Source organism: Musca autumnalis, unplaced genomic scaffold, assembly GCF_047663935.1.
Source record: "Musca autumnalis isolate F117 unplaced genomic scaffold, ASM4766393v1 scaffold_2, whole genome shotgun sequence".
NCBI classification, from domain to species: Eukaryota; Metazoa; Arthropoda; class Insecta; order Diptera; family Muscidae; genus Musca; species Musca autumnalis.
The window spans coordinates 163554637-163579726 of NW_027411755.1; the positions used below are offsets into that span (position 1 = coordinate 163554637).

A 25090-nucleotide genomic window follows, 5' to 3' on the forward strand; every position below is an offset into this window, starting at 1 on the left:
GTTTACAGCGATATTATATTTTTCGTGGGCAAGTTCATGCTTCCTGACGTAGTGATCCAAAACCTCTATGTTATATGGTGACCAACTGAAATGGCTGGAGCGCGTGATATCTATTGAGGGGAATGACTCCAAAAATAAGATCCACTTCTAAAATGGGCTATGTCGGACCATTCCTTCAAGTACCTCCGCGACGCTTTTGAGCATCAATCCTAATATGTGTTTTGTCGGCAAGTTCTACGTCCAAAGAGGGCCACAAAAACTTTAAAACCTTCTAAATACATAATACATTACACGGTGGTCCTTAACTAAATTTAAATGAAGGTGCTTACACCTGGGAAGTTTTTGCGGAATCTGAAACTACAATGATCATAGATGAGAAAAATCAAAAAATAAAAAAAAATCGGCGGGTTCATTTTTAAATAAATCGAGTTCAAAGTTCACATTTTTAAGGTTTTTTAGGTTTTCACGATTTTGCTCGAATATCGCAAGTCGCATCGAAATGAGGTTAAAGAAAATGTTATAGCAGTGAAAATTCTCTACAAGACTGACCTTTATGACATTTTCGTAGGTTTTACCATTTTTGATATATAGAAGTTCAAATTGGGACAATGTACTGACTGTATCGTCTCCCTATAAAACAGTGTAATTTACGGTGCGCCTTAACTAACTTTTTTTCGATTTTTCTCATCTATGGACATTGTAGTTTCAGAATCCGCTAAAACTTCCCAAGTGTAAGCCCCTTTCATTTAAAGTTGGTTAAGGCGCACCGTGATTATTGTTTATACGTGCTCCAGACAACCGCTTTTGGTTTGTTGTGACCTTTGACTTCACTTCATTTATAAACATGGGAACCAAAATATTTTATTCAATAAACGTCATCGCTGCACCCTCTTAATGGGTTAAAGCCTCAATTGGGTTTGGTACAACTAACTCTTATTGAGAAAGTCAACACACCTGAATCATTCAAAACCAATACTCAACATAAAACAGGTAGTGAAGAGAGAATGTGGTTAACAGTAAACAACAAACAAGTCAACTCCCAAAATAAATTCTTCTCTCACATTTCCTAAAGAGATTTACACTCAACATTTTGAGTTGATTCAAAGATTCAATGAAACCGGTCATTCGTTCAGCTACGATCACTCGTACACACATTGGGAATGGGTGAGTTTAGTTTAGTGCTGGAATGAATGTAAAACGGTTGGATTTGTTTATATCGAGTTCGGTTAAGTTATTTGAGTCCGTTCAGCAACAACGTTGACCAAGGTGATGATGGTGTTAGAAGAAAAATAAACGACTCTTAATAAAAAAATAAATAAATAAAAATAAACAAAAGTTGTGGTTACAATGGGAATTTTTATATAAATAACGTTGGAAATTAAACACAAAGTTAATGTAAAAATATATTTTTTTCTACAACTAATAATAAAGGGTTAAATACGCAAAAAAGCCCAGTGAAAACCTGTTTGTGAGGCACTCAAAACCAGCTACCAATAAACCAACCAACCGACCAATCCAACAACAAAAACCACAGATAGTAGCCACAAATGTTTTGAACTGGCTGGCGTCTTGGCCAACAGAAAAATCTTTAGCAAACAGCCAGCCAACAGTCACACAAAGAAGAGTTAACGTTCACAACGAAAAACGGGAGATCTTTTGAGAGTCACGGCAATATTAACAACGTCTACAATGAATTGGTGGAGATAGATGAATCATCAAAGACTTCGTATGGCCTAAAACAGTTGTTCAATCAAAGAGCTAAAATAATTAAAAAAAAATAAATTAATTAAAAATAATTATTAACAATTCGTTTAGAGTGAAATAAGAAAAAAGGAATTCTAAAGAAGCAAGCGCCACTAGCAATACTTTTCCTCGCAATTTTTAATAAAAATCAAAGCTATTTTTGTGAAATTTAATCACGTTCTCTCCAAACCTATACCACAAACAGAATAACAACAAACATTTTTCAATTTTAACGTACAAATCAAAAAATTCCCTTGCAAATAAAACAAAAATGTTTAACTTTAGTGCATTAAAAACAACTGCCGCCACTCTATTAACTCTTCCTGCAGCTTTACACAACACAGTTGACGCCATAGCTATGGCCCAATCAGCGGCGTCTGGCGGCACAGACTGTCACGGACAAATATGTCATCCGGTCGAACAATTTTGCTCTCACTTTGAAGTTTCCTGTGTAAATTGTTCATCGGCTTGTGATCCCCAAGATCAGAATTATAAACCTGTGGAATGTACCCGCGAATGTGGTGGTAAGTTTTTAAGCGAACAAAAAAAGTAAAATAGGATAAGTTGGCTTTGCCTTAGCCTGGCTGAATTGAAATCTTCATCTATGGACAGTTCGAATATCGGCTACAAAACCCATAATTCTGTTTTTAGGGAGTTTTTTTTTTAATTTTGGGGGCCTTTCAGACGTATGAAATATGAACCGACAAAAATATAGGGCACTCGGATTCTTTTGGGGTATTTATTTTAACGATTAGGAACGTTTCGATAGTTGCCAATAAATTCGACAGTACCTATCTGTAGATTACGTAATTGACTCTATCTACGAGTTTTATATAGCAGAATACTTGTTCTGCAAACCAAACCAAGAATATGTTCTCAAAGAGTTCGATTTTGCACTGTTTTCTTCCAATTTTGAACACCTCGTGCGTACCTTTGAATGACTCGTGCACATGTACATACATACCTTTTTGGTGGTTCATCTTTATTCATTCTCATTATATGACCTAGCAAACTCAATCGTTGTAACTCAATACGTTTAACTATGTCGATTTCGGTGTATAGCTGGTACGTGATTTATACCTTGCTTTATTTCAAAACTGATGTTGTGCCGAGATAAATAAAGACATTAACTACATCAAAATTTTAGTTTTCAACTGTCATAGTAGTCTCAATCCGACTGGACGGCTTGCGTGTTTGTAGCACAAACTTGGTTGTATTGCCGTTTGCTGTCGGAGAGTGTCAGTTAATGTTAGCCTCAGACATGGATTCCCAGCAAAATTTGAAGGAATGGTTTCCATGCGATGACGTGATTTCATGGCATCTTTTGCATTGGTTCAAACGAAGTCGTGAAAGATCCGATCTTTTCATTAGCATTTAAACCAATGCAGAGGAAGTCGTGAAAAATCCGACCTTTTCATCAGCATTTAAACAAATGCAAAGGAAGTCGTTAAGTTCAAGATCCGATCTTTTCATCCGCATTTAAACCCATTCCTTCAAAGGAATAGAGATGAATTTTGTGTTTTTATTTATTCACATTTTTCCAAATAGATAAGATTAATTATTTACAATAGGGTTGATGTTGTCAGAGACTCGAAATCACAACCAACGTTCTTAAAACTTTCATCGTAATGATAATGCCATGCCAAAGCATTGGTGGAATTCACATGCCAAAGCATTGGTGGAAATGACATGCCAAAGCATTGGTGTAAATGACATGCTTTGGATCGAAAAATGATTAGCATCGTTTGGGGTCCACGCTCATATAAAATTCATCGATGAAGATGCTAAAAAGATGGCATGCCAGATCACTTGCACCCTTGATTGAATGGCATCTTTGGCATCGAACATTTTGCTGGGTTGGTACACCTTTGATATTATTGGGATATCTTCTTCTTTATTTACTCCTCCGGTAACCGGATATAAGTGATCGTATATAGAAGGAGCTTTATAGTCGAACAACAGGTGCAATGTATCGATTTGTTTTTCTAGGGTCTTCTCCAGGATTTGGTGCAAAGTGAAGATCAGGTCCATGGTGGATTTGCCTCCAGGCTTCAAATATTTTGTCAACAATGAGTTTTATCGGCTCACACAATACACTTGACAGTACTTTATATGCAATGGAAAGGAGACATATTCCTCTGTACTTGGCACATACCGTCTTATTACCCTACTTGCGCACAGGACTTAAAAAACTGAGGTTCCAATTCCTTTGAATAGATTCATTCTACCAAATTTTGTCTTTTAGCTGATGCATACTTCGTAACAGCATATTGTCCCGAGCTTGAATAGTTTATCTGGTGCCTAATTGTTCTGCAGTTGAATTTTGCTGCCCTGATTTCATTTTGACTAGTTGTTTCCTACCAAAAGTTTGTTGATACTCAGTACCATCTCTGTATTAATTACCAGCAATCAGTGTGGCCTTTTACTCTTTGCTAACATTTCCTGACTCCATTCTTGTTCCTGTACATTTCGAGATTCTCACGCTAACGTTCTTCTTGTTCTTTCTTCATTTTTTGTTTTAATGCGTTTCTCCTCCCTTCTTTTCTCCCAATATTTTCCGTGGTATTTCGACTTGCTGCTGACTGGAGGGTTGTCCTGTATGTCGCGTTCTCCTGATCGTACCAATAATTTTTGGTGGCCGTTTTTGGTACCCGAGGACATATTTTGCTGCAGTTTGTGTTAGCTTCCGTTCCGTGTTAGATCCCACATTTTCAGCAAGATTAACACGTGTGGGTATTTTGGATGCCACGAAGATATGGTCTGAATTGAACATCTCGGAACTATCGGACATCTAACACTCACTCGAACAAATACTGCAACGAGAACATGCCATTCTGTTGCCGTACTAGAAGAATCTTCGTCTCCTCATGCCAGAATATCCACTAAAGAGGCAGTGCTCAGGGCGGCGTTTTGACAGGTTTTAATACTATTGCATGGCGATGCACTTATGTTGGCAGACCACACTTGTGCCGCAGAGCGTACCGCGGACCGTCCTATTTTTGTAGGATTCGTTTTTTAGCCCCAACAATGAACTGGTAATTTGTTCATCGATTGGAAAATAATTATGGACCATACAAAGTACTATGGAAATAAAGAACGGTCAGGGTGCACGAGTTATCATTAACCGATCGTCTTAAATTTTTGTATGATTCCTATGTTAGCCACAAAAATGAGCTGGAAAATTTTTCATCGATTGGACCATAATTACTATACGGTCTTTTGGGAATTTTCGTGACGATGTACCTCGGGCCCCATACAAAATATTATTGAAAAAAAGTTCGCTAGGTTTGGCACGGGTTAACGTTGACCGATCGCCATGAAATTTCACATATAAGGTTTTTGGGTCAAATGAAAAACAAAATAGAGGGCAGGAGTTCTAAAAAAATAAATTTTGTTTTTGTGGGTCACTCTAATGAACAAAGTGTCGTATGTTACACCTAGAATCTTGCCGTAGTTAGTGTTCGGAATTCTGTTACCATCGATCTGAACATTCAACTCTGTGCTCATCTTCACAGTCCATGTGGTAAACAGAGTAGCTATTTAGTGGCGGATATTTTCATATTTCTCTAGCGGAAAAGAGTGGTGCGATCGATCAGGAGTTTAGCTTTTCTTGATATCCTCAAACAGCATGGAGTGCTTGACAGCATCGAAGGCATTTGATAAGTCGAGTGACAACAACACTGTCATACGACTTGTTCTGGTTGAGTTCCCGATTAACACGTCTGGAGATATCATGCTGTTGTAGTGCTGTGCTGCTTACGGGACCCATGCTAATGACTGGCAATTTGATAGTTATTTCTGGTGCTCGGGAGGAGTAACACCTCAAGAGTCTTTGCTACGGGTGACAAATACAAAATCGGTCTATACAATTCGCCTATGTTGGCATCCTTGCCTGGCTTTAGTAGAGAGACCACTCTGCTCATTTACCAGTCTTCCGGCACGATGTGGGTGACTAGCGACAGGTTCAGAGCTTTGGTGAGATTGTCAACTCTCGGCTTTTTCAGATGTTTCAGCATTACCATGGAAAGATAGTCATGGCCTAAGCCTTAGGATAATTTCGAGTTTTTTTTATGACCTTGGCAACAGCATTCATTGTAAATTAGGGTGGTTCCAAATCGTTGGGAAGACATCTAATGCTGTGTAGTGCTCTTCTCCTCGTCCTGTCACTCCCTCTACAAATTATCAATAAAACTAACTTGGGCACCTCTTCGGATCAGTTAGCAAAACGTCGTCAAACGTGACTTAACCCTTTGCCATAATTCACTTTTTGGTCTCAATGTTGCAACTCTTGAGATATTCTAGTCGTTTTTGCTCACTGAACAACCTATTAACCTCCACTGCCAGCTCCCTAATTCTGGAGTCACTGTGGTTTGCTCTACGAAGCTCATGACGCTCATTCGCTAGTCCCACCACCTCTGTTGGAAATTTTTGTCTAATTTCGGGTATTCGACCAGCAATTATATGGGGAGCGGCCCTGGAACGTCTCGTCTGCTACTCGAACAAAAGGTTTGAGCACTTCTCTGCAACGGTGATTGGAGAACTCTCAGAAACTAGGCCAATTAGATTTTCTCATGATTGATGAATATGCGGTGTTCAGAGGTATAAACTCATCCGGTCTGCTGATAAAGATAATTATAGGGAAATGAACTGACACAAGATAAATGACGGGTTGTCAGGTAGACGATGGTTATGCATAGCGAACTATAGTTGTGTTCCTTTACTTACCTGAGGTTACTATTTTTAAGTCCATATTTATATTAAGCAATTTTCCTTCCGGCAATTGCCAGTTTGATGGAGAGAGCGGTGAGGCATATGGTAACCCTTTGCCTCTCAACACCCTCTCTCACCAACAAACTGACAATTACCGCAAGGAAAATTGTCTAATGTAAATATTGACTAACCTGCAAAGCGTTTCTTAACCCCAAAAAGTGGTAAAAATTGTAGCAATTTTTAAGAGAGGGAGAACAAAAATCACTTTCCTTTTTTACCACAGGCTACCAGACAAATGTCTTCGGGTAAAAAATGGTAGAAATGTTTTTTCGACATTTGTTTGACGATTGTTTGGCAATTATGAAAAAATAACAAAAACAAAAGAAATCAGTAAGGAAAAGATCATAGTCGGACGGGGCCCGACTATATGATACCCTACACCACTGTGAATATGTAAAATATAGGAGATATATATCAATTTGAACTGATTTCTATATAATATGGTACACTTATTACTATAGAAAATTCCGTCACACATTCCAAATTTCATCAAAAATGGACAGATCGGGCGAAAATATACATAGGAGCTATATCCAAATCTGAACCGATTTCGGTATAAGTTTGTATACTAATTTAGTAGTTTGGCACATTTATTTTAAGACCGAATTAAGTTACAAATTCAAAATTTCATCAAAATCGGATGTATATAGCGTGTTTGGTGCAGCATATACCCCAAATCGGCCAAAAATATATATGAGAGCTATATCCAATTTTGAACCGATTTCTATGTAGTTCGGCACATTTATTTTTAGACCGAATTCAGTCACACATGTTAAATTTCATCAAAATTGGACTGATATAGCGTGTTTGGTGCATCAAATACCTCAAATCGGACGAAAATATATATGGGAGCTATATCCAAATCTGAACCGATTTTCACCAAAAGCAATAGCGTTCTTCCGACGGCTAAAAAAATGATCGTGTCCAATTTTCAGCCAAATCGGACAACAAATGCGACCTGTAAATCGACTAAGAAAGTTATTATATGCATATCCCTAGAAGGAATTATGGGTCTATCTCTTTTCCTTATGCATGTTACATACAAATGCACTAACACATAATACCCCTTACCACAGTGTGGTGTAGGGTATAAAAAGCGAACTCTGACAAAACAAAATTAAAAACAGTGAAATAAAAAAAAGAAAATTGATTTTTTTGTTTCATTTTGACATTGTTACCGGATCTACAATTTTTCCGTTCCTCTTATGGTCATGAGAGAGCAATTTTGACAGTTTTCTCTTTTACCACTTTTACCATTAAAAAGTAATGGAACAGAGCTTATGGCTCTCTCCGGTAATTGTGATAGGGGCGTCTCCATTGAAAGTGCGGAATGTAGAGCTGTCAATCTGCTCTGCCAGCGCTACACCCATCTGGTTATTACATACGGTCGAATGCCACAATTCATGATGACCATTAAAGACCTCTAAGACCAGTCGGTTACTACATTCCAAAGCGGGCTAATGTTAGGCCTATAACGTGGAGTACAGCTATTAATCGACGATATGTATATAAACAGTTCCATACCTGACTGTTACCCCATACATTCCATGTACGGGTTATTGGAGGCAGGCTGAAGCGAAATTGAACATTGAACAGACTGGTGCAACAGGAAAGCCCCCACCTCCACTTCGAGTACGATCCTTCCTGAATTGCAGTTGTTGTTGTATCCCCAATTTGAACTTTTATAGGTAAACAGTTAAGCATCCACATCCATTCCTAGAAACCGGGCCGCTACGGCCGGATGTGTCCATAGTGACTCTGGTGTCAGGTCTGTTGGGTTTGCAGGACATGCGAAGAAATTTAGGGCTTGACCACATTTAGGTTTACTATTTGATATCTCAGGATTCAGTTTGGGAAACTAGAGATGTCAGATTGAAGATGATCTGCTTTCTCTAGATAAGACCTTCTCATCGTGGCTTATGAGACCATAATGCTATTATATTCATCTGCCAGTCTTGTGTGGCTGGCAGATGAATACATTAATCTGGGCAAATTTAGTCTAGGCAAATGTCCCAAATCTTATTGGGACATTTCTCTCTGAGGGAGATCTGGTGTAACTTGTAGGATATGGGTTATCTAATTTACTGCATAGGATCACGTGTTGTCTCTTTAGTAACGTGCAGGGAGTGTTTTTGCTTTGTTGTGTAGGTGTTCTTTCGGAGCTTTGGAATATGAGGGAGACTGATTTCTTCATACATTGACAATATGGTCCCTGTGTCTTTCGTCCCATATGCTGCCGGCTAATGTCTTTTGTATTTTGTTCCGTTTCCCAAAAGTTCCATGCTATCATCTCAGCATATTTAAAAAAGAGGTTCATATTGTCCAGGGCGACGCCTAATACTTTAAGGTTTTTGGAGATCGGAATAATCTGCGCGTGGATATTGAGTTCGGCGTTTACATCTTTTGTTCACAATGCACTATATAGCGAGTTCATATAAACAGTGGCCAAAAAATAAGGAGTTGGCGTAGGTGGATGAATTTTGGTACGAGTACTTATTGTACTGTGACAATGTCGCACAATGGTGCCTCAATGGTCAAAAATCGAAAAATAATTTTATGGTTTTATTTTATTGAGAACACTTCAAATAGGAGACTCGTGAAAGCATTTTGTCGATATATGGTGTTACTATAAAGTTATAGCCCCTCAAACATAGAAAATTTTTCGTAGGTAGCTTATATTGAAATTTATATAAAAAAGGATCACATGTTTAAGGAAATGTATTTAAATAAGTTATTACTAATATTAAAATTTTTGAATAGGGAAATTAAGATTGACCAATAGACTTCCTGCTTCTGAACAAAAAAGTTTACATAAAATGTTTATACATAAAGTACCGTTATGTTCATTGAAGCAATAGCATGGAGTGTATCTAAAAATTGCAGCAAATTGCAGCTTCGGCCATTTGGTACATGAAACAGACACCCCTTTCGAATAAAATTATGCAAAGATGACACATTTTCATAAACAGTGTGTACGAAAAATGCAAGATTCCTGATTTTGCCGCAGTTTACCAATTCACTTTAGTTGACTGCCTCCTGTTATTTTCGAAATAATTTTGCCGATAGGTAATGCCATAAATATAAATCGAGATAGAAAACCTTTAAAATTTAAACCAACTACGTGGCAACTCCTGACAGGCTGTAAGTCCCAATTTACATTAGGCGAGTTTACTTGCGGCAATTGTCAGTTTGATGGAGAGAGAGGTGAGGGATATGGTAACCCTTTGTCTCTCAACACCCTCTCTCACCAACAAACTGACAATTGCCGCAAGTAAACTCGCCTAATGTAAATTGGGACTTAAAGAGGGAATATTAAAAACAAAAGTACTATTATATACAAGTACAACATACAAATCTGAACAAAATTTTGTTTAAATCGATCAAATTGAAGAGGGATCTTAGAAAACATCGCATATTAAATTTGAAGGCTATTAAATTAAAATTGACTGAGTTGTAGCAAAATCGCAGAATGATATGTATATAGGGACTATATAAAAATCTGAACCGATTTTTGTCAAAATCGATAAAACTGATCAACGACCTAAAAAACATCGCATATTAAATTTGAAGGATATTCAAATAAAATTGGCGGATTTTTTGCAAAACAGGGAAAATATATATATGAGGGCTATATCCAAATCTGAACCGATTTTTGTAAAAGTTGGTAAAATTGCTTAGCGGCCTAAGAAAATATCAGATATTTAATTTGAAGACTATTCTCTTAAACTTGAAAGAGTAATAGAAAAATCGGGGAAAGCTATACATGGGGCCTATATCCAAATCTGAACCGATATGGACCAAAGTTGGTATTTTCCATTACTATGCACTCATAAGTACTGGCACAAAAATTCATCATCCTAGGTCAACGCCTTCTATTTTTGTCCACGTTTAAAAAGAAGCGGCACCACTGTGTGTCGTGGGCAAAAAATCGAAAAGTTCGGTCCAGTCGCCATATAACAGTACTTCCCAATTTTTGATATTTTTAATATTTTAGCTAAACTTATCGACCAAATTTGCTGAATTTTGAGTTGCAGGGTTTCCAGTTAACAAATAAAACTTTCTTACAAAAATTATGGACATAGGTGCACGTTTTGATATAGACCCAATACAACAGCACCTCCTGATTTTCGGTATTTTGAAGATTTTTCCTAAGTTTCTCGACCAAATTTTCTGAATTTTTGCATTGAGGGTTCATAGTGGAGAGAAAAATTTTTTAGAACGGTACCGCCCGATTTTCGGTATTTGAACGTTTTAGCCACATTATCCAACCAAAGTAGCTGATATTTGTTATTTAGTCTTCCCCAGGGCTGTGAAATATTTCTTCAGAGAATTGTTGGTATTGTTCCACGTTTTGATATAGCCCCCACGTAAGGTTACCGCCCGATTTTAGGTATGTAGTTTAAGCCCATTATCCATCTGAAATGACTGAATGCGGGCTGATTGAATGCATCAAAATGTTGTCTTTAAATAAGAGAATTTTCCCTAAAAAAGTTTTTTGCCCGACTAATGCCCATTTTTTGTTAAAAATCTAAATTCCCAATTTGACTGTTCACAATTTTTTTTTAATTGATATTTTTAAAATTCCCTCGTTAAAAGACAAGATTATTAGGTAATATACCCACAAAAATATATGATGATCAGTCCATTCGTTTTCGCGCTTTAGTCGACACCGTTTTGTTAAAAAATGTGGTATCTCCTTTATGAGGCGGTCACTGAAAAAGGAAAATAACATATTCGTCTGCAAGCCTCTGCAGCCGGCACCTTGATACATTTCCACAACTCAAACAACAAATCGACACCTCCAAATAATAGTATGCTAAGTCAGAAAAGTGAGTTTTGCAGGAGAAGCTCTCAAAGTTTACAGTTTTCTTTGACCTTCACTACTATTCTGAGTAAACATTTGTTTATATCTTCTGTTCGGATTGACCGATCATTACCAAAATTTGACAGAATTTAAGTTAAAGGACGTAAAATGTAAAAATGTAAAGAACTTGAAAACATGCTAAGTCGACTTAGCATACTATTGTTTGGAGGTGTCGAAATAATATCGATATACACTTTTTACTACCAAACAAATGTGAACATCCAAAGCAACCTAAAAATCAGTTTTATAATTACCGTTACTTTAAATATTCATAATAGATAATAAATGTTTGTTAATGTTGGGAAAATATGGAGAAAAATGAAAAAAAATATATAGACAATTCTACGTAAATGCCAAAATTCAAAATCCTTCTAATTGGAGTGTTTTCTATCGACGCCCGTCAATATATTTGCACTCCGAGATACTTGGTTATGGCCATTTTTAGCCGCTGTCGTGACACTTTTAACCGCTGTCGTGATAGCTGTGGGCTTTGGACGCAGATAGTTTTAAGTTGCGTTTTCGAAAAAGTCATTAAGGGTTGAAAGATAACACTATGCAACACTGAAATTGCAAACAACTTCTAGTATGCATTTTTTGAAAGTACATATTTAGACTACAAAAATCCTGGTAGGGTTTTGTCCTGTCAGATCCAGTTTGGATTTTATGGCCTCATCTAAACTGGGCTAAATCTACACTTTTTTGCAGAAACTTTATCTCAGAAACGAATAGGAATTTGGCCTTGCTGTCTTTAGCAATAGTGTAGCCCTAAACTAATAGAACTTATCTTTTGAAAAAAACCACATAAGAAAAACTCCATCTAGGACATCAAAATCTATAAAATATAGAACATTTTACATAATTGCTGATATTCTGCTCAGTATCGGCTAAACTATTGGGAGTTGAACCAAGTAACCTTTTGCAAAAAATCTTCCGAATAATGTTCTCAACAATTCTTAGAACATTCTGAAACTCTTAAATGCTTACTTAATGTTGTTTCAGCGGTATTTTGCGTCATATCTTTTACAACACGTATTTCAAACACAGTTCACACCAACAGTGTATTCTCGCATTTCGGATTTCACTACATTATTGACATTTTTATTAATCGTCGTTGAAAAATGTACTGAAAACAACGGCATAGAGGCATTCTACAACAATGACATGTTCCGAAGAGTTGTGTATTACATTCCGGGGAATATTTTTCAGAAAAATTAACGGTTTTGGAGATACGGTGCGAAATGTATAAAAATTGTGGAATTTTGCATATATTTTGGAATTTGAGGCAAGTTTTCGAGTTCATTTTTTATCCAAATATTTTATTCTTGCCCTTATCTACAAATTCGCTTCAGAGGTCAGAAGAAGATTCGCATTGGTTTCAGAGATATAGCCCCGAATTTCTTTAAAAACTCAATATTTAACCATGTTTATCGTAGATGGGGCCATAAAATCCGAGATTCTTGTCGTTTGGGTCTGTACTTTCAAAAAATCCTCAGTTGAATTGGTTGCAAAAGATCACCTTAAAAATGTTGCACAGTGTAATTGTTGATATATTCCATTGATGCCCCTACCGATCGACATGGCTATACGTGGTATACGTTGTCAGGTCGATTGGGGGCCCTAGAAATTTAATAGAAGAGGGAGTACCCCTTGTTTGTTCTTCTTGGGAGGGGTTCTGTGTAGTTGAAATTCGATATAAGACTGCCTATCGGCCATGAAATTTGTCAACCATCTCTTGTGATGGTTTGGAAGAGAGGAGTACAAGACGTCACTCAAGAGAATGGTATGGTTCACTGTGTAGAAGGCTTTCCATAGGACGAGTGCCACTAGTATTATTCTCTTATGTGGTCTTTTGATATTTAGTCCTTTCGTGGCTAGGCGGAGAAATCTCCTTATATTGCGATCTGGTGTTGCAGAGGGCTTAAATGAAATAAATGAATACCAATTTTATTAATTGAGAAAAGGAACCATATTTTTTTAAGAATCACATTAAAGGTTCAGTTTTTTATTGCACAACACCACTGCAATTTGTGTTAATTGCATATATTTTTAGTCTTAACTATGCACATATGTAAACTAAAAACTTTCCCATATTTATCTAACCAAAGTTCAGGTGATGCTTATTTGAGTTCGATAAAAATAATTACAGCTTCGTTTTTCTAGAATCTCATTGCAATTTTATTTACATTTTTGCTATTGCAACTACAATATTATTGTAAATATGTATATCGTTAGCAAATATTGGTTAGTACGTCCAAGCCAAACTAATGACGTCATTCAATTTCATTCATTTAATTTTTTATTTGAGTTGTAAACATTGAATACGATTGCAAATTATTTACTTGTGAATTTTTGCATGAATTGTCCGGAACTGGTTTTGTTATAGCCAACAACAGAATACATGCCAGTCTGAGTACTGCGGTACTGCGTTAATAAAGTTATCTTAACAGAACAGCATCCACATAGTAGTATAAAGTTTGTAGAGATTTTTTTTTTTAATAAATGTTCAAATATTTGAGTCATTATTTTAATATAGAAGTTAAATAATTAACACTTTGAACCCCAAATTTTTTCCGTTGAGATAAAAATATTTTTTATATTCATTTTATATCGAAAAAATTCAATTAAATTTATTGCGGTTAGGGAGTTAGTTACCAAATGTTGCCTGTGGGACCAATTTGATTTTTTTTTGTATTTTTTGTTTTATCAGCTATCTAACAAAAAAATAGAAACAAAATTTGCACTGTGGACTTGGATTTTAGCGATTTAATATTTAGAATACATTTTTAGCAATGTTTGTACTATTCGATTTTCTTTAATTTTTTTTATATTAAACTAATCCAATTTTGATGAAATTGCATGAAATGTATGACGGAATTTGCTCTAAAAGAAAGCTAGCCAAATTCAGACTAGAAATAAATACATAAGTTTCCCTAATTATATTGAAATCGGTTCAGATTTGGATATAGCTTTCATATATCGATTTGAGGTATTTGATGCACCAAACACGCACATTCCGTCCATTTTTGATGAAATTTGGAAGATGTGATGCAATTTGACATAGAAAAAATAGTCGCCAAATTATATTGAAATCGTGGCGGTGCACACTAGTCGAAATCGCTGATCTAGCGGCGCGAAAGTCAAAATTCGGAAATGTTTTCCATTGTATCGTTTGCAGATACTCTGCTGACTAAAGATTTGTTTTTATTTTATTGTTGTTGTAAATGTTCTCTCATGTTGTGATAGATGGAAGACATTCATCGAGCGCGTTGGATGTACGATCGTTCCGAGGCGCAAACATTGATTCGGACCACTACCTTGTTGCAGCAAAGGTACGCACCCGCTTAAACGTAGCAAACAAAGTACGAACAAACACAACACGAAAGTTAGACATCGGTAAGCTGCAATCACAACAGATAGCCACAGCATATTCCACTCAACTAGCCCAATTGCTTAATCAAAGCACTCCTCATCCCGATAACATATCAGCGCAATGGCAAAGCATTGCCCACTCCATGCAAACAGCCGCAAAATCCATACTTGGATACCAGAGGCCTCCACCAAGGAATCCATGGTATGATCAGGAGTGTCGTGCTGCCACCGAAGAGAAAAAATGCGGCATATAGGGTTACTTTACAATCCGTAGCAACGCGTAGCGCACGAGAGAGATATCTGGAGAAAAGGAGAGAGGAAAAAGAGAGAGATGGAAAAGCGGGAGTGTGAAAAAATCGAGATGCACAGGAGCCAGAATGAAGTCCGAAAATTCTACCAAAGAGTCAAGCATCAAACTGATGGCTTTGGTACAGGCACAACCTCCTGTAGAGACCAGCAAGGTAATTTGGTAACTGATACAGATAGTGTACTCAGGATATGGAAAGAACATTTTTCAAAACTGTTGGTATCCAATAGCAGCGAAGACGACGATACCACAGTCCCAATCCCAGAAGATGGTATTGAATGTATACCGCCCAGCCAAGATGAGGTAAAGACAGCAATAAATCGGCTGAAGAATAACAAGGCAGCAGGAGCCGATGGCTTACCAGCCGAGCTGTTCAAAACCGGAGGCGACACGCTGATAAGGTGTATTCATCAGCTAGTTAGCACCATCTGGCAGGAAGAACGAGTACCCGACGATTGGAACCTGAGTATCCTGTGCCCCGTCCACAAGAAGGGACATAAGACTGTATGCTCTAACTATAGGGGCATAAGTCTACTCCCTATTGCCTACAAGATCGTGTCAGGGATATTATGCGAACGACTAAAGCCAATGGTCAACGAGATAATTGGACCATACCAATGCGGCAAGTCCACCATTGACCAGATATTTACCCTGCGGCAAATCCTGGAGAAGACCCAAGAGATGCAGATCGACACCTACCACCTTTTTGTCGATTATAAAGCAGCCTTCGACAGCCCGCTGCGTTCAAAGGTATTCCAAGCCATGTCTGAATTTGGTATCCCCGCAAAGCTCATCCGTCTTTGCAAAATGACATTAACTGACACGAGGTCCTCAGTTAAAATTGGAAAGAACCTCTCCGAAGAGTTTGGTACCAAAAGAGGTTTCAGACAAGGAGACAGCCTTTCGTGTGATTTCTTTAACATCCTGCTGGAAAAGGTTATACGAGAGGCAAACGTCAAAAGAAGTGGCACAATCTACACCAATAGTCACATGTTACTTGCTTATGCTGATGATATAGACATCATAGGCCGATCAGTAAAAGAAGTAACTGATACCTTTATGAAGGTCGAAGGAGAATCTGCTAAAGTGGGTCTGGCGGTAAACGGTGAGAAGACCAAGTTGATGGTGTCGACGCGCAATGCGTCCATTGAGCTCGGGCCGACTGTGGAAGTTGGTTCCTATAATATTGAGGTAGTAAAAGACTTTGTCTACCTCGGCACCTCCGTAAACACAACAAACGACATCAGTTGTGAAATAAAAAGAAGAATTGTATTGGCCAACAGATGCTACTTTGGTTTAAGTAAGCAGTTTAGAAACAAAGCCACATCTCGTCAAACAAAAATAACGCTCTACAAAACACTGATACTACCCGTGCTGATGTATGGCTCCGAAGCCTGGGTACTTGCGCAAGCAGACATGGCCGTGCTTGGTGTGTTTGAGAGAAAAATTCTTCGAAAGATCTACGGACCAATCTGCGTTGACGGTGAATATCGACGTCGCATGAACCACGAGCTGTATCTGCTATACAACGACATCAGTATAGTTAAACGTATCGAGATGCAGCGATTGCGTTGGCTAGGCCATATCATAAGAATGAGCGATGATGACCCCGCTAAAAAGGTGTATAAACACGGACCGCATGGCGGTGCACGCAGAATTGGCAGGCCAAGGAATAGATGGCGCAAACAAGTGGATGATGAGATGAAAAGGCGCGGTATTCCAGAAAGCGAAGCAACAAATAGAGAGAATTGGAGATCTTTTCTTAGTTCGGCCTATAGAACAAATGTTCTGTAATGGGCCAGCTAAGTAAGTAAGTAAGTGTAAATGTTCTCTCAGCTATTCACTTTCCAATGCAATATATTTTGCTGCATCAGATTTTAAGAAAATTGTTGAAAAATTCCATTAATTTCTGTAGTATATTGAGGCTAAAACCTTGAAAATGCCCAAAACCGCTTTATGGGAGCTATATGAAGACGTTGACCTATGCCGACAAATTTCAGGTGGAGAGTTTTATTCCCCCAACGAAGACTAAATATTAAATTTCAGCCATTTCAGTGGAATATTGAGGCTAAATACTTCAAAATACCGAAAATAGGGAGGTACCGTTCTATGGGGGCTATATGAAGTCGTGAACCTATACCGACAAATGTCAGGTGCAAAGTTTGATACCCCCAACGAAGACTAACTACCAAATTTCAGTCATTTCGGTTGGATATTGAAGACACTACCTTCAAAATTCCGTAAATCGGGAGCTGCCATTCTATGGGGGCTATATTACAACGCGAACCAATATAGCTCATTTTCAATAAAAAAAATCCTAGGAGTAATAGAAACTTCTATACCAAATTATACAGCTTTATCTTAAAAATTGCGAGTTGTATCTTGACTTGAATTAAAACAAGTAAGAAAGTATCAGTCAGCTTTGCTGACAGAGATATACCCTCAGCCCAAAAACCGTATGTATTTAGGGGGTTTTTAAAATTTTGGATTTATGAACCGACAAAAATGTTGATTCTGATTAAAGATCAAAAGTTTTGCGGAGGAGATACTTAAAGGAATGGACCGACATTGACCATTATGGAAGTGGATCTCCAGCCACTACATATGCTGCCATAGGGGATTTTTACACCCTTTACGCTGTTTGCTCAAGAGGTATGGACTTGCCCCTGAAAAAAGTTGTACTATCGTAATTGAGGCAGCGAATGCAATTTGCTTCAACAAAAATCAACGTGATTCGATTGCAGGTCTTAAAGTGAACTTATTCCAAATTTTGTGTGGGAGGTACAGAATTGAGTGAACAAATATAGTCCATATTTGAACCTGATCTATATCTGGTAGATATATTAGGATGTGTAAAGTGTGGATCAATTCGCCCACTCCCTTCAAGAGTTACCGTACGAACAATTTTTCCTAACATTTTTGAACTTTTGTGGGGGAGGTACCTGAAGGAGTGAACCGATATGGCTTATCTTCGAACTTAAACTATGTTTGGACAAAATTTTACGAATGCCAAATTTTGGTCCGAATCGGCAGATCCGTTCGAGAGTTATCTTGCGCCCCAACCACCTCACACGGTGTCATAGGGGTTTTTTTGCAACTTTGGGGCTTTTTTCTCAGGGAATGTGGATTGGCCTTCAATAAACTTGTACCGTCGTATAGGGGGCAACGAATACAAGTTGCTAAAACAAAAATTAATGCGATTGGAGAGCAGTCCCTAAACTGAACTTATCCCAAATTTTGTGTGGGAGGTACCCGAAGGAGTGCACCGATTGAGTCCATATTGGAAACTCATCTAAGCCTGGTAGAAATTTCACCATTTGCAAAGTATGGACCAAATCGGTTACTCCCTTCAAGAGTTATCGTACGTACAAATTTTCCGAACATTTTCGAACTTTTGTGGGGGAGGTACCGGAAGGAGTGGACCGATATAACCCATCTTCGAACTTAAACTAAGTTTGGACAAGCCAAACTTTGGATCGAATCGATTGCTCCGTTCGAGAGTTATCGTGCGCTCCAGCCAGCCAGACAGACAGACGGACGGACATTGCTCAATCGACTCCAAATTGTCTGAAACATATTTCGTCCAAACATACTTGGGGTCTAAAACCATTATTTCGATGAGGCACATTTTGCCCGTATGAAAGTGTATATACCCTCGTTAGCATAAATGCTGAGGGTATAAAAATCCACCATATAAAATACCGTCTCTAGTATGCACATTCGGTGACTATTTCTATGTAGTTGCCATTGCGGAATCACCTCTTTCATACATCTGTGACTTTTTCAAATTACATTGGTTTTTATTGTTTTCTTCAGATCAAAAATATACTCCCCACCTCGGATTATAAGTAAATGTGGTCATCTATTTTTGTTTTATAAAATTCATGAAGTATATTATTAATCATGATTTTTCCTGTAATTATAGACCTAATAAAAAGCTTCTTAAAAAATGACTCAATACATTTAATGAACTTTTAAAAAATGAAAAAAAAAAACAAAATTCAATTAGCGCAAAACACTTTATCACAAATTTTACCTTGACTTTACAATTTTTTTCCTCGATAACAGCAATAATAATCATCTTCCAAATATATATTTAACAGGAAATACTGACCTACGTCAGTACGAATGACTAACTTGTAACATCCGCATAATCTGATCAGAACATCTTCTGATAAGATTAAAACTTAATAACAATTGTCAACTTGTGTTTCCGTCTGCTGATAAAAGAAATAAAACAAAATTGTGGTTACAATTTGGTAAAAAAAAACTTGAAAATACTCAAAATATAAGTGGTTGTTAGACCACAGTCTAACTAAAAAATAAAATAAAAATTTGAAAAAATTTAAACTGTTTTTATGGAGTAAACCTCAGCATCTTTGGTTGTTAGATTTGATTTAAGAGAAGTTACCACAAGATCAAGTAAAGCCACCATTGGATTCTAAAATTATTTTGAATATTAGCTCTATTGAAATGCATAAGAAGCGATGTTTATGGTGGTATTTTTTATTTGTTTGTTTTTTGTGGTACATTTCATCTACCAGTGACCTAGAAGTTGAACATATGGTTTCTATAATGAACTTAGAACATATTAACAAAGTGAGACTAGTTCCCATAAAATATATACAAATATATAATCTGATCAAACTTTTGAAAGTGCAAACTTTTCTATGTCAATAACACAACCTTATTGAAAATTATGGAAGAAGTAATGTTGTACATAGCATATACAAAATCGGATCAAATTTATACCCTACCCTATATATTCTATGATCATCACTAATTACTTTAGGTTCTATTGTGGTCGGTATCTGACAACAATGTAACAAAAGCAATCAATAGTCTATTTAGTGTGATACTGGTAATTATCGAATGAACTGTTTGTCATCGCCAAAGCAAAAGGCGAAAGTATGTGAAAAGATGATAAATCTAGGGTCACACTAGGCAAATATTTGCTCCAGCGACAGGGAGTGTGTGTTTACTGAGAGCAAGTGAGCATAAATTTCAATGCATTATTTACGCTCATTTGCTCTCAGTAAGCGCACACTGCCGGTCGCTAGAGCAAATATTTGCCTAATGTGACCCTAGCTTTAGAACCTCTGCAACTTGCAAATTCAGAGCAAAGCGGCAAACACGTTGGTTCCAATACCATCCACACATCCAAGCGAAGGAGGGAATGGAAGCGATTGTGACCACACTTACCTGCTCAGCGATACCTAATTTAGTCCGGTCAAAATAGACATGCGTATAAGGGGGAAATAGCAAAAATTCCCACAAAGCTGAATTTTGGTGGAGAGCTAGGGTTAGCCATCAGAAGCAACGTCCTAAAAGTCCCCATCGATCCCATGTGTGCAAAACAAGTTATTCGGGGTCAAAGGTCATTTTTGGAGGCATTATTCAGTTTTTTTAATTTTTCTCAAAAATGGTAAAAATTTGCAAAAGCCGGCTAAAGTAAAAGTTGTAGATTCAATAATTGTCTACAAGAGTGGTCTTTATGACACTTAAAAAATACTTACCATTTTCGAGATATCGCGATCTAAATGTCAAATAAAAAATTAGCCGCGTAAGTACATTATGAGGCGAACCGGTTAAAGTAACGACACTATGTGTTAGATACTTCCGTAAGCTTTCAGACGATATCCACTTTGCAGTAATCGGTTCAGTAGATCCGGGTCTAACCCGGTTTTTAAATTTGGCCTTTCGCGTCGAATAACCGGCGAACCGGATCCGCAACCGTTGAAAATTATACATTTCCGTAATCAGCGCAACAAACCTTACCTTCGGACAAAACTTGAAAAAAATCGGAGAGTTTTCGTTGGGGTCGTTCCCTTTGGGCTTTCGATTACACATGTGGGTTAAATGGGCTATTTTTGCATAAAATGACTCTAACATTGAATAACTCTACTAAACACGCTCCGATTTTGTTGGAATTTTTTTTAGAAGATAGCTATAATCTTGCTCTTCAAGAAAATATATATTTTTCGGGGGACAGCCCGAAAGTAGCACGGATAGTTCTTGGGAGAAGACAATGCAGCATCAATGAGCAAAAGGAAACATAACCTAGCATGCATTGAAAGGCGTTTTATTATAAGCTCAAAGCAGCAACGGTGTACAACAAGCTTTCCGCTGAAGGCATTGAAATTCCAACCACATGTCAGTCACGAATCTATAGAAGTAGAGTATGCTCTTTGTCGTTATGCTCAAGAAATTAAGTTGGGTGAGCTCAAATTGAAATATGTGAAACATACAATCACAGGACTGCAGAATGTTTTAGATGTTAGTTCAATCTGTGGGGATCAATTGAGATGATTGTTGGATAATCAACTATATGTGGAGACGCCAGTCGTTTGTAGGATACAGAAATAAGAAATACCAGACCCGTAACGGAGTTCCCCAAGGCGAGGTGATATCTCCGGAACGGTTTAAACCATTATGTAATTCCTTACCCTCCAGACTGCATAAAGATCGTAATGTATGCGGAAGATTGCACGATCGCAGAGTCTGGTTCCATCGTCAATGACATATGTATGTAATAGGTTAAATGTCTACATAGCTGACTAATTGCAGTTCTTCCATGAGAGGAATATGAAAATATCGGCGCTGCCACACTGTTCACCACGTAGACGGCTGAAATGAAACTCCCATTGAACATATTGATCGATGGTGCTCTGATTCCGACCACTAATTACCCCAAGATATTGGGTGTAGCGTTCGAGAGCATGTTTAAGTTGTCCGGGCACGTCACGCATACAGAACTTGGTGTGCTGACAAAGAAATCTTGTCGACATATTATGAAGTAATATGCCGGTTTGTGGTAAGCTATGCGGTGGCAGTGCGGTATACAAATATAAACGCTACTCAGTGGAAGAATATTCAAACCTGGCAGAATGCCGCCCTGAGGTCAGCAACAGGGTGCCTTCTCATGACAGAAATGGACCATCATCATGTATAAGATGTTTTTGATGTAGTACCTGCTTGGTGCCACCGTGGTGCAATGGTATGCACACCCGCCTTGCACACTAAAGGTCGTGAGTTCGATTCCCCGGCCAGGCAACAACGGTGGCAAAATACCCCTCAGTAATGTTGGCGACATTTCCTGAGTATTTCAGCCATGTAAAAACTTCTCTACAAGTGGTGTCTTAGGGCACGCCGTTCGGACTCGGCAATAAACAGTAGGTCCCATATCATTAAGCTAATATGAATCGGGGTGCACTCATTGGTATGAGAGAAGTCTCCCTTGTCCCGTATGGGATGTTTGTGGAACAATTATTATTACCTGCTTGGATATCGCCGTTAGCGTCCCTGTCACGATCTAGTGGACATGCTTCCCCATCCAGGCACGTCAGGAGAGATCTTCATGATGTGTAGAGAGATTCAAAGGTATAAGAGAGAACCTTTACATTAACGAGCCTATCAGGCGGACTTGAATAGCATTCATACTGTTGCAGTTACAGTGTGAGGCGTATTCGAAGACCATGCGCCATCAATCGCAGCAGAAGAACGCCAGCTATCATCGCAACTCCAATGATTTTCGACATGAATTGATGGCACGATAGCCATCACATGCGCCACCATAACTGTTCTATCACACGGCTTACTCAGGTTGAGTCATCAACAAATATATGTGGAGATGGCGTGCAGTGCTGTTGTCGTGATGTGCTGCTTACGGAATCGATGCTGATGATCGGCAACTGGATAGCTATTTCTGACGCTAGGGGAGGAGTAAATCCTCAAGAGTCTTTGCGATAAGCGAAAAAATGAACTCGGTCTGTAAGATTAACCTTTGCTGGAACCTTGCCTGGCTTCATTTTCCAGACGTCGGGAACGATTTGGGTGGCTAGCGACAGGTTGAGAACTTATCTAGCTGTTTCAGCATTACCATGGAGAGTCCATCAGGGGGTACAACGCTTTGGCTGAATTAGCGTTGCGTAAAACATTATAATTTTTTGATTGGAGAAGTCAATACTTCCTGAGATATGGACACCAAAATGTCTCAATATTTAGGCAAACACCTAGTCCAAGTGGTATTCTTGCAATGTAAGAGAATTATTTTACGGTGCCGAACCTTAATTTATTAAGGTTGAGTCAGAACCTTAATTTATTAAAAACATTCTCTAAAGAGCATTGATTTAATACGATTTTCAAAATATTATCAGAGCTAAGAAATTATATTTAACTAGAATTTTCAAATCCAGAACTCTTCCCAACAATAATCAATAATTTTTTGTTTTCTTTTTTCCAGAATTCATTAAACTCTTACCACTACAAAATGAAATCCATCAAATACAAACGCAACAGAGTGTCATACTCTATCTGCTGGTATTGCTGCTAATCATCACGTGTCTACATTATACCTGGATATGTCTGAAATGGTTGCGACACAAACGCTGCTTCCAGCAGGCACTTAAGAAACTAAAATTGAAAAAAGACCCTTTACCACCATCGGCGCATCTCAATGGCAAAGATTTGAATGGTGGTACAACAATACAAAATATGTGTGTGATAAATGATATTGAGAGGGCACCATCACAGATTTACAGCATGACAGGTAAGAGAGACAGACACCAGCAATGATGCTGAACGGCGTTACTTGACTTTAAAATCCCTTTAAAGTGGTTATCGTCCTTGTCTGTGCACAAATTTATGACTTTTAGAAACTCCCAGACTAATCTGTTATCAATTTCTTGTTGTTGTTCCTTTTCAGGTGTCGAGGGTTCAGTGATGACAGTGACAACACCAATTAGCTCACGTCATCCAGCCGAAAATCAAACACCTTCACCACAAGCCATTACCAATGAATATTCCTACGACAATCAGGCTTTGGCTGTGACGCCAGTTTCAGAGAAGCCAGGAGGTTCAGCGGTTTTTTAAATCCCTACATCCATAACATACGAATGGAATTGTCCGTTTCAAATTTAAATATCATCATTGCCCTTGGAATCGAAACAAAAAATGTTGAAAACATTTTGTTTCTCATCTACGCGGCATATAGTACTTAAAGAAATGGTTACTATGACTAACCTTGAAGGATAATTAAGCTGTATCACATAGTCTTCCCCCTAAATCTAGTTTGTGTTTGGAGGAGATTGGCGTGTATGTCCCGCCAAGATCGTTTTAGTCTTAAGTAAGAAATTATATGATATTAAATCTATTATCAACGTTAAATCCATCCATTTTATTATCATCATCACATTTTATACTAGTGATAGTTATGTAAGTGAAATTACCATAAATTATTTTGTAATTTAATTAAGTAATTTAAGAAGCGATTTTAAAAATATATATGAAAATATTTAATAATGATTGTTATGATGTATGAATATTACTGGAACCAATAACCAAATTATGAAAATCGGGGGAGACTGATTATAAAGATTTGAAAAGAATTAAATCGAAAATCACTGGGTGATCTATGGATATTCAGATTCTTGAATAATGTCCTTATATATTGCACCAATAATTCATTATCATACTAATCGTCACTGATGTGTCTTTGCTAGTGCCGATTTTATTGATGCTACATAAAGATCACCAAGGGGAAAGTAAATCTTCGATAAAGTTACAACTTTCTCTTGGACGATATTTATGTGGCATCAATAAAATCGGCCCTAGAGAATGTACATCAGTGGCGAAGCTGCCCCATGTGGGGAACTGCAGGAATATTTTATATCCAAACGATGACTAAATTCCAAATGTCAACTATTTCGATTGGATAAAATTCTCAAAATCGGGGTTATATGAAAGAGTGGTCATACATCAGCCAATCTCTGCCGGATAATTTTAGACCACCAAACTATAAAATTTAGTCATTTGTGTAGGGTAATCCGGATTACTTACTTACTTAGCAGGCCGTTTACAGAACGTTTGTTCCATAAGCCGAACTAAGAAAAAGTCTCCAATCCTCTCTGTTTGCTGCCGTATTTTCCCAATCTGGGATATGTAGCTTTCTGATATCTCGTTTGACTTGTTCGATCCAACGAAGCTTTGGCCTACCAGATCTGCGAGAACCTCCATGCGGCCTAGCCATGGCAATCGTT

At 37.8% G+C, this 25090-nt stretch overlaps 1 protein-coding gene and 1 long non-coding RNA gene across 2 annotated transcripts; one reads left to right on the plus strand and one right to left on the minus strand.

Annotated features, from left to right (window-relative positions):
* The first annotated feature begins 1137 nt into the window (after window positions 1-1137).
* grnd (grindelwald) lies at window positions 1138-24350 on the plus strand. The gene is made up of 3 exons (XM_073969715.1): window positions 1138-2267; window positions 23296-23601; window positions 23758-24350. The coding sequence occupies exons 1-3, from the start codon at window positions 2015-2017 to the stop codon at window positions 23922-23924; spliced, it is 726 nt and encodes a 241-aa protein (XP_073825816.1). The 5' UTR covers window positions 1138-2014; the 3' UTR covers window positions 23925-24350.
* LOC141394814 (uncharacterized) lies at window positions 1283-6840 on the minus strand. Its single transcript, XR_012410493.1, has 2 exons — window positions 6609-6840; window positions 1283-6570 (listed from the first exon to the last, which is right to left on the minus strand). It is a non-coding gene; the product is annotated as an uncharacterized lncRNA (long non-coding RNA).
* Window positions 24351-25090: the final 740 nt, after the last annotated feature.